This window comes from Nothoprocta perdicaria, unplaced genomic scaffold (genome assembly GCF_003342845.1).
Source record: "Nothoprocta perdicaria isolate Ctin4 unplaced genomic scaffold, notPer1 scaffold_25, whole genome shotgun sequence".
Taxonomy (NCBI): domain Eukaryota; kingdom Metazoa; phylum Chordata; class Aves; order Tinamiformes; family Tinamidae; genus Nothoprocta; species Nothoprocta perdicaria.
The window spans coordinates 2396101-2418286 of NW_020455477.1; the positions used below are offsets into that span (position 1 = coordinate 2396101).

Genomic DNA, 22186 nt, shown 5'->3' on the forward strand with positions numbered 1-22186 from the left:
TTAAATGAGCAGCTATACCTGTCCTAGTAGTGAACTTACATCTCTAAATTCAAAATTAAGTTATTTCTTCATGTAACTAAGCTGCCTTGATGCTACAGGGGAAACTGCTCAAGAAAAAATGAGGAGAAATTATTTGGAAAATTACAAGGTCTTAAGTAGCCAACTTACGGGAAAGCCACAAGGACTAGTGACAAATGCCTAATTTTGCAGGAGGCAAAAAGGGGGAGATGTGAGAGCTTTGCTGGCTGTAACATCCTGCTCCTCAAATCCTGCTGTCTTGATGGGCGTACAGTTAAGGCATCGTGATTACTGATCAGTGCTGGAACTCTGAAACAGCTGTGCAGAGTCAGGGTAATAGGTTCAAAAGTGTGGTCACTAACTTGCACTAAAATTATTCAGTTTTAAAGTGTCCTATCTTAGAGCTGTTGGGGAAAACAAACTAAATATTTTCAGAAAGCATAGGAGTGGAAGACTGAATCCCACAAGAACTTACTGGATAAGCCTCAGCATCAATTCTAGGAGAGGGGAGAGAAAAAAAAAAAAAAAAAAAAAGGAGGAAAAAAGGGAAAAAAACCCCACAGAACTGAATAATTTGGGCAAGGCCCCACCTATATTCAGTGGTGAAACAAATGGAGACAAAACAAAAAAATGCTTAAAAATGAGAGATATAAATTGCACTATATTACCTAATGTCAGAAGCTGAAAAATCTTTAAGGAAACTGAGGAGAGTGGGGAAGATGGACTGGCAGCAATAAGGACAGTGTTAAATTTTTAGAGTATCAGAAACAAATAGGTGGAGATATTTTTATTTATTCACAAGATTGATTAAACTGTTAAAGTGAGAAAAGACACAAGTTTTAAATGTTTTCTTTATCTGGAAATAAGGTGTTTTTTGAACATAATGAGGTGTCTTCTGTCCACTGACAATTGAAATTTCGTTACATCTACCAGGAATAGGATGTTTTTGAGATATTCTAGAGGTCTTAGGCCCCAGAGTTGTAAATTCCCAAAGCAAATATCCTGTCTCCTGGTGTTAATTAACAATAACAAAACTGAGGAATTCCATAATTCCATAGAAAAATGTTAATGTATTCCAAGATGGATAATGAAGATAACCATAAAACTAGTGATTGTGACACTGAATCTGAGTGACCCAAAAAATTTTGTGAACTGTCAAATATGAAATGCAGAGCATTTAAATTCAATCAATTAGCAGCTTACATTTGATGGAAAACAGATGTTGTTAAATTTGAGTCTATCTTTTCAAATTTCAAGTCTGTTCTATAAATGAAATTGCAAGGATGTAAGGGCATCTATGAAGTATCTATTTTTGAATGCTCACTGGATTAAGAATTGGAATAAGATATTTTCTAAAATGTCACAACTGATGTTTTGAAGCTTCATGCAAAGCCCATTTCCTATGGTTATCTATGAGTAAATATATAATTATTGATACTCATGAATGATTCAGTGGTTGCCAAGACACAAAACTTAAAGGTCAGATTTGCCATTGACAGCAACCAAGCTAGAGCTGATTAGCGCTAGGGGTGCCAAATCCAACACAGGCACTTAGCATCTGTGCTTATTACTAGCTCCCAATTTAAACCTCACAAGAAATATAAAGAAAGAAATTTAAATCTCATAAGAGATAGTTGCATGAGTGCAGTTCTGTACATAACTCAGAACTAGTCCCAGACTAAAGAGATTTAGGTTGTGATTTGTTGCAAAATGATTATTTTAAAAGCAAAAGGGCAATTCCTTTGCCCAGCGTGCCAGGAGGGAATAAGATGTGGCTGTTCCCAGGAGTGCAATGGGGTGATCTGTGGGATTGTGGAAACGCAGTGTGATTTCTTCTTCCCTTTCCTTTTCACCAGTACCTATAGGATTTACTCGTGTGTTGGAGTCTGTTCTGAGCATTTTAACTGAATGGGCAATTTTTGGTTTTTCTTTCTCTCAGTTTCATCTTTAAAGTGATATCATTTAGTATATTTAGTGACAGTGAAAAAGGAACTTGTTCCACTAGTACTTCTAAGAAACTGAAAGCACTGAACACTAAATATATGTTGAAACCCTTAAATTCAGTCACTCAAAACCCCCCTCTTCCTTTAGGCTGCTCAAAACATCCCTTCTCTGCTTATTACTGAGCTCAGATTACACTGAAGAGTAGTGCAAAGGCCAGGGGAACATCACAATTTCACCCGTATTTTCTAGCATCTGCACTACTTCCACAGGTGCTGCTGCAAGGGCAAAAAGGCCTTAAGGTCAAGTCACAGAGCAGTTAGGTGTTAGGGGAACAGAAGGGGCTTAAATAGCCATGATTTGCACATATGGACCAAGCACAAACACAGTACAGGCATCTTATTTATCAAAATGATTTTGGAATAATCAAATATCTCCTCAATTGTCACTGTATATTCAAAACTATTTTTTGCCATGTTTTCTGATAATCACTGGAATATTTTAATCAGTTACATAAGGAATAAAACCAACCAAGCCTAAGGCTTTTTATACTGTGCTGTATACTAGTCTAACTTTTTCTCTATGTGATTTTCAGCAAAACTTACCTGGAATCTTTCTAAATCCTAATCAGTGTCATAGGATAAACCTCTTTCTTATTATACAAATTCTAATTTTGAATAGGCAATAGAAAAGTGTGCTCCCCAAAATACCTCTAAATCTACAGCTGATCTTATCCTGATTTAGAACCTCTGAAGTGACTAGCACTGTTCCTCTGTTGAATATTTCAGTATGCTGCAGCCTGTTAGGATGTTACAGGATACCTTTTCTTCACTCAGCAATCGACCTTGCTCCATCATCTGCTGACATTCTCGCTCATGTGCAAACCAAGTTTTTTAAGAAAAAGGGAGGGGAATAAAGGGAAAACCCAACTCCAAACTCCTTTATTTCCAACCATCTCTGCAGTCAAGGTCTTCTAAATAAATTGGTGCAGTGACGCTGCATTCACTATGACACTTGACTATCAGCCATCTGCATTGTCCCCAAGGTTAAACTCCAATGTCAGGAGAGCTGCAGGGAAGCCAGAGTAATCTGGTAGAGCTGCTGCTTAGAAGGTACAGACATCTTCTATCCTTCGTCTTTAGCCCAAAGTCAGAATCTCCTCAGAACATATTACATATGACAAGTCCTCATTTATCCTTTATGCTAAAAATGTTGTTGAATAACATGAAAATGCAGGGATTTTAAAAGGACAAGTCCCTTGGCATCAGGAATACCAGGAGCCCTAGGGTTTGGAAGTGACTTATGCACCGTGCTGTAAGGATTATTCTTTGATATCTTTTTTGTTCTTTTTCAAGTCAGTCCGACATTACTGGAACACTGTAGTGCAGAATACAAAACATGTGCAATTATTTCCAAATGCTAAAGCAAACTCTTGATATGTGTATTCAAAAACAAGCTACAGATGTGTTTTGAAAAGGAATCTAAGAGGCCTGACTGTCACACCAATGACAGCTGAGCACCCAGCTCCTAGGGACATTCCAAGGCCCACAGAACAGGCAGCTCTGCCCTTAACTGCTCTTTGCTCAGCAGGATGTCAGTGTCTCCCAGATCTTGGAATGTCCATGCATGAAGCAAAAGAAACTGCTGCTACTACCCCCAGAGTCTTGTTTTTCTTTACTGTATTTATTACATGGTTATTTTAGCTAACAGAATAGGTTAGTTGCTAGTTGCTGTCTTGTGTTAACCTCTCAATTGTGCAATGTGTCCACTCTTTCTCTTCTATGCATATGGTTCTTTCTCTTCTATGCATGTGCACATGGATGCAAAAAGGAGATTTTGCACTTAAGGGCATTATTTCTATTTGTGCAGCTCATCCTATAGGGACAAACAGTAGGCTTGTTATAAAACTACAAACCGCTTGTGTAGGCAGCGGGATTAGTCTCAAAGTCGGCTTAATAAAGCTGTAAATTTAAAGTAAGAAACTGTCATACGCACTACATTCTTTGACTAACCCTGTCTGGATATCTGTCACATTCATTGACTTGTTCAGTGACTTCTTATCCTTTCCACCACCTGCTGAATTAATTCATTACAAATAGTCCTTGAAGTTCATGCCACGTACTCTGAGTCTCCTTAAAAAGCGGCCAGCTCAATTTACATAAAACTACTGAGAAGAGTTCATAGGAAGCCTCCAACCCCACTGAGTAACCCATTACATAACTAGTGAGTAGTTCCACTCATGCTGCAGTGAGGCAGCATATATGACACCATTTCTTCTTAGTGGCTACTCCTGTTAACAGCAGCACTTTCCTTTCAGACTGTAATGAAACATTTGAGCTCCAGAACCATCCCTGCTGCGTGCTGCAGCCGTGTGCTCCTTACCTTCTCCTGCCTTGATCACATATCCGTTCTCTTCATTCCGTACATCCAGAAGCTGCATGACTCTGTCCAGCAAACCGTGGATAATCTCAAACCCTGGGTTCTTATTGTAATAAAGCGCACAGAGGTGTCGGTAGTTTCTTGCCCCTACATCTGAAGAAGAAGCAGCAGCAGCGTAAGTTTTATTTTCTCAGAAATTTTATCACACTTTAGATCTTTCCTTTTGCATCAGTTTCCTTCTGTGATAGTCAGGCATTTAGTGCTCAAAGGAGAAATGAGTATGTAAAGTGCCCTCTCTATGACACCTAGCAGAATCTGAGGAGATAAGTGGATTTCTTTGGACTCTCACAATCAGAAATTGGGGTTTAAAGTATATTATACCTTGGGCAGGAAACAGTTGTTAAATACAAATATCTTCTAACCAGTGATAGATACCAAGCATATATTTATGTGCTAGAGAAATTCTGAGTAGACCAGCTAAAATATTTATATTTGGCAAGCATGAAAAAGCTTGTGACACTGATGGGGAAAAAAAAGTTATTTCCCACAACTGGGAAAAGTTGATTGTGTTAGTATGGTGATCTGTGAAAGATCTGAAATCATGCAGGTTTCCAGATCACAACTGATGCTTTTCATGATCATCTTGGACATCCTCAAATGAAAACCACTAGGAAAAATGTGCTACGTTTCACAAATTCAGGACTGTGACAGAAGTGTGTCATACTTGGGACAGCTCCTATTGCTGTGACTGCTGAACTTACTTTGCAGATTTTGCCCTCTAGGGCTGTTGCATCTAGTGCCTGTGGAAGACCCAGATAGGTTGTCTCTCTTGTACTGCCCCGGTTGCTTTAACTCAGGCACTTAACTCAAAAGCACTATGTCTGCCTTGATTCACAACCTTAGCCTCTGCTGTGAGTCTTCTTACACTACACACTTCATCAAAATACATTTTTCTTTTTTATACTGTACAGGCACTTTTAAAAATGAACTTGTCATGTCTTTAGGCTGCACCGTTGCCACACACTGTCTAGCACTGCTGTGGGTCTACCAGGATGCTTTACTCATTGCTGATTCTAACCTTTCTCCTTTTTTTGAGAGGAATGATTTAGGAAGGGAACAAGAAACCTGTTGTCACAAAGCTGCCAATTCAGTTGCAGTGAAATTCAAAATACTGATTAACATGGTCAGCTCCTTTGTTGCCTCTAGGTCTTTCCCTTTCCCAGGTTCAACTGTATATGTATTGAGCAAGATTGACTTATCCACAGGGTAAATTCTTTTGAAACTAAGGAAGGTCTCTTTCTGTGACAGTCATCCTCTAGAAATTCATGTGCTTTTAAAGCATATTCAGTATAAAGGTGCACTACATCTCATTTTGGACCAGAACTGAATTTCTGAAGCAAATATCCTGATTATCCACACTTAACATGCTTGCATTCATTGTAAAGCAATCCTAGAGCATATAAACTGGCTTTCTTTCAGCTGCAATTAAATCAGAAGTGGTGTTCGAGACAGGCACGTAACTAGCTTCAGTCACTAAAGGGCATTCGGCACATGATTTGACTAGAGCTAGTCCAAAGTAGAGCTTAAACGTGTAACATGGACTCAAATCATCAGCTTTATCTTCTCCTTTTGTACTGCACTGCTTTGTAATGTAGACTCATCATGCCTAACAAGTTAGAACCAGATTTATTACCTGCAGAGGATGATGTAAAATAAACAGATTTCTTCCCTTCCAGGTTTCCTATGGAGTCTATAGTCTACTAATTGGCCTAGTGGTGGGAGTATCTAGGTGGGCATTCTCATTTCCTTCTCTTCTACCTGATGGTGGTTACATACAGGGGGTAAATATAGACAAAAACTTTCTCATGAAAAGGGTCATGAAAGCTGAACTTCCTGCTGGGGCAATGGATGCTGCATTTTGTCACCTAAGAACCTTTTACTGTTACAATAATTTGTAGTTTTAAGTAACAATGGAGAGTCCAATTCTGAAGTTTATGTTAAATGGCAGGCCAGAAAAGCTACAGAAGATGTACCAAGAGCTGCTACATTTGATCTGTCCTCCTTGAACACAGTGGTCTTTTGGTCCCAACATTGTGTGTCTCTTTCCCAGATCTATTAAGACTCCAATTGCTACTACTGCTATCGCAAATATCTTTATTTGCCCTTAAGAAAGCAAGTTTTGGGACTTTATGCCCTACTTCTTTTTTTCTTGGTGACTCATTTCATGAGCAGAATCTGCAGTGATTATCTGGATTTGCTTTAATTATTGCTTAGTCAGCAGTGTCTTAAGAACACTATTCTTAACTTAAAGACAGAAACATACATGGCATTTTTTAAACTTCATGATTTGCAACCAACTGTAAAAATTCTTGGTAGGGGAAAGGTATGGCATTTTAAAGTGTTCCAAAAAGCTATGTGCTATGAAACATACTCTTTTACAGAGTTATATCAAAACACAAGAAGTTCATTCACTGCATATCACCGGAAGAATGAAGAAAGTATTAGGGAAGTGTATGCAAAAGCTGGCAGATGTTAGAAATGCTTCAGTTCTTTATAACTCACTTAAGAGACCTCTTGTGTCATGCCATGAAACAGTTCTGTTTTTTAAATGAGTCTGCCAAGTATGTCAACCTAAATTACATCTAAATAGAGATATAGATATTTCTGAGACTTCAAAGCACTTCCTGGAGATGCTGCTGTTAAACAATCCCAAGGATGGGTAGCTGGGTAGGAACATGTGAACCAAGAGAGGGCAATGGAAGATAAAGTGGTGTAATTCGCTGGCCCGAGCAAACTAGAGAGGCTTCGCAGAAATGACCTGCTGAGCTGAAAGGGCCATCTGTTCTTTTAAACAGCTTCATAAAAAAAAGAGCTATTTTCTGTATCTACTTAAAGATTGCAGACTTTTTGGAAAAGAAAATGCTTCAACATATGTCCCTGGCTGTACTCACACTTGATGCAGGTTATGTTCAAGGTTACCAAGGGCTTCTCACCCTCAACTAGGTCACTCTAAAAGCTAATTATTTATTTAGTGGATTCATTTCTTTCATTGTGGTGGAAGAGTGAAAAGCAGTGGTGCTTGAAGTAGTGGTGTAAAAGTGATTATTTCTATGCTGAACTAGCTTTACTAACTGTGCTGCTAGAAGAGACTATATAATCTTACAGGCTAAACCACACACAAAAAAATATTCACTGCTATATTTCCTCCTGCCCCAAGAAAAAACATTTATGTTCAGATTTGGCTCTATTTAGTTATATTGAATCTGGCACAAGTTTTGCTTATTTATTACATCAAACCTTTCTGGCAGACCTGTCTGGAGGAAAAAAGTTCTATTCATTTTGTTTACCTTGGTCAGTACGAGTTCTGTGTAAGAAGGTATTTTAGAAAAAAAAAAAAAATTTAAAAGAGCTAGATTCATTCACACACGAATGACTACAAGATGCCATTTCAAATGCTGTTAAAGTCCATACTCTGACCCATACTTTTTGAATTATTAATTGAAAATTCTACATGCCAAAATCATGAAATAATAAAATTAAATTAGTCAGTCTGATGACATAAGCCTTCTGCAGGAAATCTCATTCCATATGTGAGAGGACAACCTCACATTCTTCTGTGTTTGCAGAATTACCTGTTATTTTGTTCTCTCCAACTCTTTCAAACTATTTATTTGGCAAGTCTAACTTTGGAAGTAATGTTGGGAAAAGCACTAGTTATTCTAAATGTACCACTAAACAGTTTCAGTTATTGTTCATAGTCTGCAAATGCCCAACCTGTGAAAGGGCTGCCCAAGTGGGCAGGTTACAAAGCTGCTGGTTCACAAGTCTTATCTTCCATCTGCTGCAGTGGTTCTGATCAAACTGAAGGGCACTACAGACCCAGACTTTGTAAGACTGTTAGGCAGTCATTTGTATAAAAGGAAAGCTTAGAAGAGCTACAGTTAACACATGTACAAAATAATCAATTTTTAACTTGCAAATTTTATGAAGCCAGAATAAACAGTCTCCTTGATTCCAAGATAAATAGCTCCACTCTCAGTACTGAAGAATGCTAATGCTATTCTGCCATGTCTACCAAGTTTTTTTCCATACTAGCTAACTCATGCCCAAAAAGGAATGAGCTGTACCACTAAGCTGTCTGTATTTAATAACAAAAAAAAAGTCTACATGCTTTGCTAAAACTGCTTATTTTGCTTGGCATGGCTTTTTTAAGTAATCTACAAATTAAATTAATCAACAAAGCAATTTACTTGCCATTTTGTTTATGCCTTACATAAACCTTTGCTTTGCAGATCCCAAATACCTTAAACATAACCACTAAAATCTGAAACCAGATAATAGAACAACAGAACCCTTTTGCTGCTGAATTTAAAGCAGTGTCAGCCTTTTTCATGGAGAGGCAAAACTTAATCCAGAGTCGTACCCCAGCTGTCATCCCCCAAATTTGTAGCTGTGCACTCTTTTCCCATTAAGATGCCATATAGAAAGAATCAGTAAAGTTCTTTAGAAGGCTTTTTGCAAACATTTTAAAAAATCCATGTATACAATCCATTTTACTTTGACACTTTTTATCCAGATAAAAAGACTGTCTAATACTTTTAGACTATCCAGTGAAAGGAAAAGGCCTCATCACATAAGAAGAATTTCACTGAAGCTTTTGAAAAGTGAGCTAGATAATTCAACTGCTTCATGCCATACAATTAAAGGCTCCAGCATGATTGAAAGGCAGGAATCCTCTCTTATGCACAGCTGGATTAAGTGGAAAGATAAGGAAAACTTTACTTTCTTATACAGTTTCACACATAAGTCATGATCTACTCTTTATTTAATATTTCCAGTACATATCTAGTTCTTAATGTTGGTTGTCAGTTCTTCAGAAAATAAGTATGGAGAACAGAACCAGCAATCCTGTTTTCAGGTGATGGAAAGGTGGGCAAGGGATTCATGTTGAGGCAGGTAGTCATGCCAACCCTTTTTCTGAGCTATAGATTTCCATAAAGTGGTCTGCAGCTATAACTGACACTCCTTGTGAATGCTGAGGAACCTGCTCTTACCTGTACTGTCATCTTTCAATACAATGTCAGAAATCTCAAAGAGCTTCAGGGGCAAGGGCATCTTCCGATTCGCAGCAATAGTTTTCAGCAGCCCTGGAAGGAGGCTTGTCCGTGCCACCTGCAGGACGCACACAGAGGCTGCAATGAAACCTTGCAGCATAATAAAGACAACATCTCCTAATTTCTAGTTTTGCTCACTTGCAACAAGAGTTTAAAAGCAGGGAGGTGCAAATATGACACTAATCTCTTCTGCTTGAGCATCTGTTAGAATTATTGAACCCCCTGAAGTACATTTTCTGTACAGACTGTATGCTATATTCTTTTGACTGTATACATGACAATAGCATTTTGCAGGTGCTAGAGCTACAGTGCAGAGCAGGATAACAAACAATACTCACAAGGCAAGTTTCCTTAAAATATAATTCTACTTATACAAATGGTAAATACTAAGTGATAATCTGTAAACATTACATTGACATCTCCAGATATAAATCAATAATATAGAAAAATATAATATCTGATGATAATCTGTTTGAGCTCTCTCTCGATCCTAGCAAATATAAAATGATTTAGAAATGGATGTTAAAACATACAAAGAACAATATATTTCTAGGGAGAGAAAAAAAAGGGTAATAATGGTTAATTTTTCAGAAAGCATATTCTGTGCAGAAGTCAGCTTACAGACTGCCAGGTCTAATGATTCCATTTATTGCTACCTAGCATTTCTAAATGTGGGAACCGATCAATCATCAGGGTGGGATTTTCTTTAATTAGACAACTCAATCTTGCCACAGGCTGTAATAATCTGTATGGCCCCCCACTGCACTGAAAAGCTAATGACACACTGAATATAGTATCACCCAGTGAAGCAGTAACAGCAGAATGAAGTCTACCAAGTATGGCATATAAATATCTACATCCTCTTTAATTCATTTAAAAATCTAGTTGTAGAATTTATAACTTTTATTTTCTGCTAGTTCTGTACTACCTTAAATACAGGATCTGCAACTGTATTACTGGGTCAATATTGGACTTAAGCTGTCATCTCACCTGAAATTCTGCAGTTTTGGGGTTTGCTATCTTTACTGCTTTTGTTGCAGAGATATCTGTACCAAGTTTATCTGCAATATCTTCTTGAGAACACTGAGAAGAACAGATGAAAAACAAACATCAAGGTCAAGCAGTTAAAATAGCGAGCCAGTGATGAAACTTGATCTCAAGAATGAACAATGCAAACATAGCAGTGGCTCTGAGGCCCCATAATAAGCTCTCTCATATGCAAAACCCAGTTGCAAATTAAGCCCCAGCCTTAAGAATAAGTGGACAAACTGGTTTATCTACAAATATGAATCATTAAGTAAAATAATGCTACTTCAAAAAAAGTGATGATGCTTCCATAATGGATTGATGTCATCTGTTTTAAAAACCAAAGCTCAGGTTCTGTCTTCTGACTTGCAGTGGTTAAAATATTTTATTCTGAAAATAGTGTATATACAAACACTGGTGCAAAATAGTGCAAAAAGTAAAGGACATTTTTTTGAATAGACAGAAACTTTAAATAACTGCTGACCCCATGGCCTTAGGAGTATAAAATTCAACAATTTTCAGGTGGGTAGCTAAGCTATAATATGTTGCTGTGATGCAATTAAACACATTTTGGCTAAATTAGGCCCACTCCCAGAAAAGGGTGCTGTTTTGTAAGGATGATAATTTAGGATCAACCCAAAGAATGGACTGAGTGCACAAATGCACTAACAGGGCTTGCAATGTAACAGCAGGCTACAGAATGTTATAGTATAAATGATACTGGTCTCAGATGCAGGATTAACAGCTATGTTTTAATAAAGTGGCTCAGTAGACTGTGGCATAGTGGAAATTAAAAAATGTGATGTAATAACAGGACATGTAATCTTACAAAATTCTAGTGCTGCAGTTCAAAAAAATCCTTCTGTTGTGATGATGTCATCATGTTTGAATTTCAAAAAACAACTGAGAAACTTAACAAAAGTTTGAATAGAAGATGTATGTGAGGGTGGCTTCATGAATGCTAAAATGGTCACAAGTTGCACTTTGAGGCAAAGGCTTTCAGTCCTTGAAATAAATTTACTATTGTACCCTTTGGGGATGGAAGGAAGGAATACTACTTTTTTTAATGGTAGATCAGGTTCTCTGATCCAGTTTACAGATCTGGTAAAGAGGTAAGAACAAGTGGCAGTGACAAAGATGGCATTCACTATTGACAGCATTCACTCATCAAATAATTCTGCTACAAACTTTCTGTATTAGAAATTATCCCAGCTGTTCTGCTGGCACATGCTGCTATTCACATGGCTGTAACAAATAACATGATAATACCACCACTGCAATGACTGTTACTGATGAGTAACACTTTGTAATTGCTCTTAAATGGGGAGAAAAACTCACAAAATTTAGACTAGTGTTCTACTAGTGTGCAATATGTCCTTTTTACAGGAGTTCTCAAGACTAAGTTATTTTGCTGGGTGAACAAATTGCTTATTGACCTCACATTCAGTGCAAGGAATCATGGCCAAATAACAGTATTCAGGAGAGAAAAAAAAAAGTAAATAAGAAACAGCATCACCTTTTACCTGCAGTAATATTCATCAGGAATTACTAAATTTTATCTGTTTTCCAGATTATCAAACTATGATGAATTTTACATCTGGTGATAAAAACCTTGAGAAAAATGCACACTGTTTTATAACTTCATACTCTCAGTATTAAGCTAAACTAAAAACCATACTTCAGTTATTTTTGCCTCTACACACAGAACTGCAGGCCAAATTCAGAGTCAGACAGTTTCTCTGACCCACGACTCAGAATATGACGATGTGGTAACAAAGCACAAGCAAACAATCACCTGCCCAAAGAGTATCAGCTAATTCTGGAATACATGACTGTTTTCTACAGTTTTGACTGCATCTCTGTTCCAATGTGCAACTAAGAAAATATGAAATCATTAAAAATATACCAGGGCAAAAGTGAGAACTTCAGTGAATCCAGCAGCTGCCAAGTCCGTTCTGAGAAGTTCTGTTAGTTTATTGAGAGGGAGCTAAAATGAAACAAAAGACAGTTTTCAACTTCGACCTAAAAAACCACTTTTCTATTCTTTTGCAAAGTCTTTCTGCCTATTACATTACAGCAAAGTCACTAGGGAAGTAATGTGCTTGTGCACTTAATATTTTTGAAAGCATCAGCCAGCTGCCTCTAGGCTTGCCTGAGGAAATGAATCTCCCAATTAGATATTTTAATATGGGCTCCCTATTTAAACCTTGTTATTGTTTTTTCTTTTTCAAGTACCAGCAACCACTGATCTTGGACTTATTCAAATCAATGGGGCATCTGTTTTGTATCCTATCCATGGTAAATACTTCTCAAGGCAAAGCATGTCAAAATATTTAATTCCTAGGTTGTGTTTTCCCCAAAGCCCTTCTGGCATGCACTAGTCATTTACTGACAACAGAGCATTTATTTGAAGGGGCAATCTTACTTGATTAGCTATGGTGTACATTTTTGGAATAGTCATCTGAATGTTGTTATAACCATAAGCTATTGCTGCATCTTCCATGATATCACATGCATGGATAATGTCTGGTCTGGTAGGAGGGACTTCAACCTCTATATGGTTCCCATTCCCTGTGACGTGTGACTTCAAGCACATCCTAGTCAGCAGCTTTGCAAGGTTTGATGGAGTTTCACTGAAACAAAACAGAAGAGGAGTAATTCACAGAGCTTACACTGTATTGACTTTTTTTTTTAAGTAATCAATGTTTCTGCTACATTGCCTTATATTCTGAAAGATCTTCAAGGGCTTTATGGATATCCATACAAACTTTGGATTCCATCAGAACCAACTCTCACAGGAATTATGACAATCTCTTTTTTTCCATTTACTTTGCAAGAGTTGAGAGAAGCTATAAAGAATCGCTTACCTTTTGTTAAAATAGGGGAAGAAGACTTGGAAAGATGATCCAATTACCTAACCTTTAAATTTATTTTCATAAGCAAAATTATAAAGTGTAAATATCTTTAAAATAATGCAGTGATCAATGTTTTCAGTTAGTTTTATCACAATTAGTGCTTATCAGTGGAAATTACGTTTTTATTTGCAAGAACAAACCTGATTCCTATTTTCTTGTTAATGTACTCAGGTTTCACCTTCTCTTTTCGGTAAGCCAGTTCCTAAAAAGCAAAGAAAAACTTTATTGAATACACAACATTTCCCATTTTTGCCTAAAGGAATTTAATTTAGACATTTTGCTAATCTGGCTTATAATTATGATACCAAAGTGGCATTCACAGAAGATGTGTGATACATTAAGATAAACTCAGCATTTCAAGATAACAGGAATCTTGAAAATAACATTGTAGTATGTTCTCAGTTAAACTAAAAGATTGAATGGAGCACGAAATCTCCCTTACTGAAATTTCTGATTAAAATATACGCAAGCAACTGAGTTTCTGAAAGTTTTTCAGTCACCAGTTTATCCTAAGCCAAAGCCCTAGAGCAGTGTGGTCATGCATAAGACCTCATGCTTCAGTACAGATCAAATGACTTCTAGGAAGAGGAAGAAAGAAAACTTTCCTTTCTCTCTCCAAACTCACACATAAAGCCTTCACCAGCGTTTTCTTGAGGAAACTTGTTTTAAGAAAATTATTTGCTCTGTAAATACTTGAAGAAGGTGCTTCCTTCTAGATACACAAATGCATGAAAATGTTAGTGGATTTTTTTCTCTATTTAAGGAAGCCACATTGGTTATTGCAGGAATTTTTGCTTAGTTGCTTTGTAGGATTCTTAATCTTTTCTCTCATGATAACAGAAGTGGAAGCTAACAAGAACTTATTTTTTTTCTTTTTAGGATTTCTTTGGGCACTGGGCACATGCAGATACTATGAAAAGAAAAAGCTGAACCATAACTAGGAAAAATCTCAGTGAGTCACTTTCCCTAAAATCAGGTTGTACTTTTTTGATATATTTGATTTCATGAGTATAGCCAGATCTCTATTTGTCTTTATTTTGACACTTCTGGGAAATAGGAAAGATTGCTTCTTTTCTTATTTACGTTACCAATTACTTATTAAGAGAACAAAAAAGTATGGGGCATTGTGTTTTCTGCTGCTAGAGAAAAGCAAACTAATATCTACACATTCACAAACAAAGTTCTTATCCTGTACTTCAGAATCTGTATATACTACTTACATTGTGGAGAAAAAGTAGACAATGTCACCCTAATCAAACTTTGTGAAAATAAAATTCCTTTTTTCAAGGACAGCGAGATATCCTCTCACTATACTTACTGGATAGATGTGGGTCTTCCCATTAGAATTAGTCACTTCTGCTGCTTCAACACTGTGACAGGTAGAAAGAAAGGGCTGAAAATGTTTTTTAAGCATGTACAAAATATAATGTATTTCTGACTAGAGATTAAAACTCACCTGTATGGCTTCTCACAATATCCACTGAACATTGTGACTAGAATATCAAGGACAATTTTTGCCTATAAAAATAATAGTCACATTGAAATCTGTCAGCTATTTGCATCAAATTAAATAAAATACTATAACTGAAGAAAATGAGGAAAAAAGTTCTCAGAGACTGTTGATTTGACTCTATTTAGAAATTTTACAGTAAATACTAGTAGTCTAGAATGGTTTGAATTTTAAAAAATGTTGTCTTTTCTGCTACGAAGACATTTACGTAAAAACTTGAAAACAGGAAATCTTTGGTTTTCAAGGCTCTGAAATATTTGTGTGCTTTTGCTAAACTGTGTTGCCAAGACGGGTCTTTATTACCCATTGGAATTGAACCTTCCCAACCTTTTATCTAATTAGTCATTTCACTGAGGTTCAAATGAGAATGTACAGGCTGAAAAATATTGCTTAAGAATCTACTGTCAATTTAACTTGCTTTGCTATTTGCTTTGAGAGTTATTTTTCTGGGGTTAGGATAACACAACCATGAGATTCAGATCAATATTCACAAGGCACCAAAACATTCTTCAAGTGGAGCATAATTTGTTTCACCTAAATAGAATTTGTTTTTTGGCTATTAAAGCAAGCAGCAACCAAAAGCTGAGTCATTAGTTTGCTTAGAAGCCAGTCTTCAGCAGGCAAACTTATTTATCAGTCATTAACATATCATTGTATAGCTGGGTAAGTTAAAAGAGGTTTGGCTCTTAAATGTCAAGATACCCGCTTCAGGGAAATTATCAAAGAATGCACAATGTGTTTTCAAGAACAGGCAATTATAACTGCTTGGTTTTCGTACTTCAGCTCTGAGTTACAGAATGTGCATATGAAAGACTTCTGTTTGACCCTTATTTGTCAAGCATCCCTGCTTGAAAATGATAACTAAGTGGAAAAAAAGAGTCTTTTTCCCTTCCTCATCATCAATTTAAGGAGACAAAATGATTCTTGGCAAAACTGTTTTTGAAAAAATACCTTTTTCACAGCCATTCAGATTTAGGAAAGTGTCTAACAGCGAGAAAACCTTCTAGTTTATTTACATTCCTTTCTTGTACAGTCTGAACACTTTGTGTCAACATAAAGACGTAATGAAAATAAAATACAGAGAAAACACCACAGCCTCCATACAGCAAGACTAGAACTGTGCTGAGAGAATTTTAAATAATCCCACAATTTATCCTGCTCTTTCAAAAAAAAAATCAGTCTGCTCCTTAAAGGAAAAGCCTGTCTATTGTAGTTCTTTTAACTCAAGTTCTGTTTCCCAAATAGAAAATAACAATGTTACAGCATAATATAAAAAGTAGGAAAGATTAATTTACCTTCGTAATATCTGTGCCTGTGCATTCAATAAAGACATTTCTGGTGTTTAGACCTATTTTTGTATGATCTCCTAAAACATGTAAAGACAGCAACATGTTAAGAAATGTTATTGCTTTTCTTAAAATTACACCGATACTGACTCCCTTTATGACTCAGCAAGACACCACTGTCTTCTCCACTTAAAATCCATTATTTCTATTGTATTCATGTTCACAATTCCTACCAGCAGCTCTTTATTTAAAAATTTGTAAATCAAAATGAGAAAAAAAGAGTCTGAATGGTAGAGCATTTTGCCTAGGTAAGGCATGACAGAGAGTGCGTGAAGTGGTTATATCTGCACATTTAAAGATAATGCAAATCTACACACATTCAATTGAGAAAAGCAAAGGAGCAAAGCAACAGCCATCTGGTGGTTACAGGCTGCTTCTGCAGTTGCCCTTCCAGGGGATATCATCTTTCCTGGCTTGTATGTATCACATCTGCTTTTGATAGGGGAGCATAGAAAACCAGTCTTGGTCAGGAATGAATGAAATTGTTTCAAAAAAAAAAAAGTGAATGAGACAAATGTCCGAAGTTACTTTCCTGAAGAACAAAGATAACTTGATGCTTTCTCCTTAAGACGTTGTAAGTTTGTCTGCACTACAGCTTTAGTGCATAGGAAGGGCTCTTTTTAGGCATGAATTTTCTTTGTGCCTGTACCTGAGTCAACAGGGATTCACTTGAACTGTTGCTGTGTTCGAGAAGGCAAGGTGGGAGATGCACTTAGGAACACCACCAAAAGCAGCCCACTTGCAAACTGGATACAAAGTCCCCCAGCAGTTGGTTTCTTCTGCTTGGGGAGCTGGACAGGCAACCCTGAGAGGCTGCAGAGAAATCTGCTTTGCACTGCCTATAGGTTATAGATGTGCTGTGTGTGCGCCTCAAATGAGCCACACTGCTAGTGACTGTGCAGTGTGGATATATGATCCTAGAAGCTGTGTGACTGTCTAAATACGAAGCAGAAGGTTAGTTACCAACTTATAAAATTAATTCTTATGCCCTTCTTTTAGCTAAATGACTGCTGAATGATATATCTACAATATATCTACTGTTGTTCTTCTACGCAAATAAAATGTGTTTCTAATGAAGGGTCCTATCACCACGATCCCTTCCTGAGTTTACAACACTAAGACACAGAAGAATAAGAAACTAAATGCAGACTTTTGCAGTGGGGCTTCTATGCTCTCTCTGCTGAAAAAAGAGGAACACTAGCAGCCTGAGGGAGCAAAAAAAAAAAGAGCTGTGTTTAAACTGAATAAAAGAAAGAAGGCTATGAAATTCTAAGTGAAATAATTTTAAGGAAAAGAAAAAAAATAATCCAAGTTATACATCAATGTTTCTCTCAGACACTCCAACTCACACTAAGTTGAAGCAACAATATAATTAGTCATAAACAAACTTACCATTGATGATTGGTGGCATGGACAGAACAACACCATTGCTGTCATAAATGATGGGATAAAGTGGCTTGTTTTCAATGAGGTGCAAATAGTGTCGAAGGTGGCTGTCAGTCTGGAGGAACAGAGCACATGCTGAATGTCTTGTTAGTTCATGGGTGAACCTCCCTCTCCTAAGATACGGAGTTTTGCCAGAGGGTGGGATGTGGCTTAGAATGAGGTGCTTCACTAGCTACTGCTTTTTACTCTCAGAAGCAAACTTTAAAATGAGAGAATAGGATTCTGTGTTTTCTTCAGAAATGTTAAAAATTATCCCTTTGAGGAATCTCTCTCAGATGTAGAAGCCATGCTGCCACGGCATGCTGTTTACCACAGCAGATATCACACTGCCAAACCCATGGAGCCATATTAGTTCATTGGAACTTTTCTTAGAAGTGATAAAAAAAAATACAGTAGAGTATTTACAATTATTATATGCTGAACATTTGCATGTTTGTACTTAAATCTGATGCAAAATTTACATCTGTTACAATGACACGGACTTCTGAAATGTAGTTTACTTCTAGTCTCTCCGATGCCCCTGGTTTCCAAGCACTCTCATTTGTCTACAATTTAGTCAGAAGTGTTTGAGGATCTCTTTAAAACCAGCATGTGTTTTGTAACAGAGTTGCATAGTGTAAGGATGGTGATAACAGTATCATTTTCAAAAGCTGACACTTGAAGAGGTCAATGAGAATACTGTGAAATTAAACCAGTTTGATTTTTCCTAACATTTACCTAGTTTCCTTAGGATGCTAGGCCAAGAATACAGTCTAACTTGAGCCTTGTGCACAGCTATGTTTGCTTAAAATATAGTTGGGTACATAACTAAACATCTTTTGCAAGGAAGTTGACCAAATTCAAAACAATTAAAAATCTGATATTATATAAAATATTTAGCTCATTTTTTCAGCTTTGTATACAGTTTTTTTTTTCCTTAGAGTAGATAAATTCATAGATAAATTCATAATCCTTGTACAGAAAAGAAGAATGAAACGCAAACTCTGATTTGACAGATTGCTGGGTTGAAATCGAAACTACTATTCTAAAAGTTGTGTTTAGCCACGGGAAATCATGGTATGTCTTTCATGGACAACAGAATTTAGACATTACTGTGGATTTCTCATGAGTAATCAAAATGTGAAACATTCCCTGGCTGAAGCCACAGAGGCTAACTGTGGTTTATTACTAAAGTCTTCTATTAATACCAGGGATGCTCAAAATGTTAAGCCTTGAAGATGTAGCCTCATGTGTTCAGAGCAGTAAGTTTGAAAAAATCACACTTACCCTATACAGATCCATAAGTTGTGAAGCTGTGTATTCCTGAGATTGATTCAAGGGCTTGAATTTAATTTCAGAAGGTGCTTTAGCAGTATAAGTAAATGGACCAGTGATGGTGTCCAAGTCATGGGTACCAATTGCTACTAATGCTCTTTTCCTACGAAGAAAACAAGCAAAATAATAATCCTCAGTAATAATAATAGTAGGATTTGGAGTTCCTTTGAGATGACATCTCATAATACTCCGTATTTCCTATTTATAGCACTTAACAAAAAATTGTAACATCAGCTTTGATTAGGTCTACAATTCTCTTTTCGTGATGAGATATAAATATTAACAAGAGACATAACAGTCAAGCTGAAATCTAATGGGACTGTGGTGAAAAGCTTCTTTCCCAATGGTTACAGGAGTCCTTCAGCTACTATTGAAATAGATCGAGAGGAGGCTGAAACAGACCTGGTAAATGAGAAGGGTCAAGAACGCTGCTATAAAGGGTTTGCCCTTAGCATGAATATCAATATAATAACACTCCCTAATAAGCAGGAGCCATCTTAACTGGTTTTACCACAGTGAACACATTATACACATAGATACCACCCACTACTACAAATTTAAGAACTAACCGGCAAATATTTTGGTGGAGTTTTTCTTGGAGATCAATGAAGCTCTCGTAGCGTTCTTTGGTAAAGGTTATGTTCCGGAGCACTGCAGCAACAGCGTGAGGACGGATTTTGGCAGCCTGCAATTTACAGTAGCAACACGTTATGAACCTCAAGTGCACAGAAGAATAAACTCTCGTTCTACAAAGCAGTAATAGAAAGGAAAAATCACAAAAAATCACTGCAAGTCTGGTAAAGGCGGGGAGATTTTCAGCATACTGTGAACTGGCTCAGCCAACTGGCCAAAGCAAATGCAATGCAAGCAAGCATTGTAGATGTCATTTCATCTGTTGCTAGCTGTACCCAAAATAATTTGTATAATTCTCTTCCCCCTCTTTCATAAAAATAAATCATGCTAAGTAGGAAATGTTAAGTTACTTTAGCTGTTGTTCTACAACCTAGATTTCTAATGTCACTGCTCTCATAGAATTGGTACTGATAGTCCATACTTGGTGGTGAAGAAACTTTAAATAATTTTTCAAAGGTGCAGTAAACACTTTTACCTCTTCAGTGATAATCAGCCTCTGACCTTCACCCTTAGGCGGCATGATCTTTCTGTACCTAGGGATATTTATCCTGGAATAAAAAGGTAAATGAGTCTACACTGAAAGTTGCCAAAATGCAAGAAACTTTAGAAATGTGTCGACAGTTGTATGTATAAAATTTTATTAACATTTCTTGTCATAAATTACATTTATGCTGTTTAAAAACTTGAGTTTTCTACAGCATGTTTTTAAGTGTGGTACACTAGTAGATGGTAAATAGATAACTGAAATGGGAAAGAAGCCCCTAAAAAGCTGTCTGTCACAGCAGAAAAGTGATTTTATATTGATAAATTATTAGGAGTAGAGGGAGGCTCCTGTACAAGAGTTCACAGGTCTGTTACCTTTCTTTAAAGACCTGCAGTCCTCGGACCAGTCCTTCCAGGCAAAGGAGGTCATAGCGGTTGGCAGGAACATCAATCTTATAGAGAACAGTATCAGATGCCCCCTCGGCCTTTCCATCACCTCGCTCTTTTCTTATAATGGTTTTTTCAGATGTCTGAAATTAAGCAAAAAACATGGACTTTAGAATTGAAACATATTAACGCTTCCAGCAGCATGAGGAAAAGAAACCAAGCTGTTTCAGTGTGTAAATCACAGCAATGTCACTTACAATTTCATCGAGCTCCAAGCCGAACTCAAAGCAAAGCTCATCAAATTCTTCATCAGCTGTGATTAAAAAAAAAAAAAAAAAAAGGATTCTGATTAGCAGTCCTCAGTATCTGAAATGCAACTTGATGCTTATTGAGAATGTTCTCAAAGGAATACGCAGTATTTTCCAGAATTCTGTGGGTTTCTTTACGGGCGCGTGCTTGCGAAGGCTTCTAACGGGAGCTGCCGGCCCTTCCCCCGTGCCGTGTCGGGGAGCCGCTCGGCGGAGGGAGCGCGAGCGGGCCGAGCCGGTTCCGCCGCGGCGCGGGTCGCCCTTTCCCGCCGCCCCCCGCGGCGCGGGCCCTGCGGCCGCCCCGGTCGCCCCGCACTCACTGTACGTCCGGCCCAGCGCCTCGAAGAGCGCGTCGCGCTTCACGCTCACCGTCGGCATGGCGCCCGCCCGCCGCCAACGCGCCCGCCTGCAGACCGCGGCTGCCCGCCGCGGTGCCTGACGGAGACCGCGCCTCCGGCTGCCCTCGGTGACGCCTCCCGAGCGCCGTGGCGCGGAGAGGGGCAGATCCCCGCGGGTGGAGCGGGGCTGCGCGGCGCGCGAGCTGTTGGGGAGCGGAGAAGGCGCTTTGTGTGCGCGGGCAGAATGCAGGCAGAGCGCTGGGCAGCTAAAGCCAGGTTGCATCAGCCGCCAGTCTTGGGGGCCTCGGACGGCCTGTGACGCGCCCCGTGACTTCCGGCGGAGCGGGGATTTATCGGGCGGGCCGGGAGTAACGGTTGTGGGTGTGCGTGAGGCGGGACTAACGGCTGCCGTTGGGCCGGTAACGGGTAACGGTCGTCGCACGGGTAACGGCTGCCGGCGAGCCTGATAACGGCCGGCAGCCGCGGGTCTGGCCGGGGCGCGGGCGTTAGCTCGCAATGGGGGCGCCGGGCCGGTGGGGCAGGGCTGGCCAGGCCGGGGCGCGTGCCGGGCCGCGCTGGGCGGCACGGCGGGGGCGGCAGCGGGAGGCCGCAGGCCGAGGCTGTGGCCTCGGCCTGCGGCCTCCCGCTGCCGCCCCCGCCGTGCCGCCCAGCGCCCTGCTCCTTGCGGGGGTTTCTCGCGGCGCCCCGCGGTAAGCGGCACGGCGGGGTGAGGGCTGAGCCGCCCGGTTTAGCAGAGAGCGAGCAGCCAGGCAGCAGTGAGCTGCAGCCCTGAGCGGGCATGGTCGGCCTCCGCGTGAGCTCGCGGGGCAGTGGCCGCAGGGCGAGCTCGTGGAGGTGCCCGAGGGGCTCTGGCCACCCCTGGCACAGGAGATGCTCCCAGGTGCGGGAGCCGCTTGGGAGGGTCCAGGCGCAGGGCTGCGCCTCGCAGCTTGCCCCTGCGAGAAGGGGCCCACGAAGACACCTCCACTGAGGCGCCTCAGTCCGCCGTGCAGCGGGGCAGCCGCGGC

The 22186-nt window shown here is 39.1% G+C and overlaps 1 protein-coding gene across 1 annotated transcript in view; it reads right to left on the reverse strand.

Moving 5' to 3' along the window:
- FARSB (phenylalanyl-tRNA synthetase subunit beta) overlaps positions 1-21201 on the reverse strand; it is a 30747-nt gene extending 9546 nt beyond the window's left edge. Inside the window, exons 1-16 of the mRNA XM_026040071.1 lie at positions 21141-21201; positions 20770-20825; positions 20501-20655; positions 20118-20190; positions 19579-19694; positions 18962-19112; positions 17642-17750; positions 16199-16269; positions 14850-14911; positions 14712-14763; positions 13534-13595; positions 12904-13111; positions 12385-12465; positions 10443-10535; positions 9393-9510; positions 4342-4491 (exon numbers count right to left, since the gene is read on the reverse strand). Coding sequence (XP_025895856.1) covers positions 4342-4491; positions 9393-9510; positions 10443-10535; positions 12385-12465; positions 12904-13111; positions 13534-13595; positions 14712-14763; positions 14850-14911; positions 16199-16269; positions 17642-17750; positions 18962-19112; positions 19579-19694; positions 20118-20190; positions 20501-20655; positions 20770-20825; positions 21141-21198 — 1615 coding nt within the window. The 5' untranslated portion in view covers positions 21199-21201. The remainder of the gene's footprint in view (positions 1-4341; positions 4492-9392; positions 9511-10442; positions 10536-12384; positions 12466-12903; positions 13112-13533; positions 13596-14711; positions 14764-14849; positions 14912-16198; positions 16270-17641; positions 17751-18961; positions 19113-19578; positions 19695-20117; positions 20191-20500; positions 20656-20769; positions 20826-21140) is intronic.
- Positions 21202-22186: the final 985 nt, after the last annotated feature.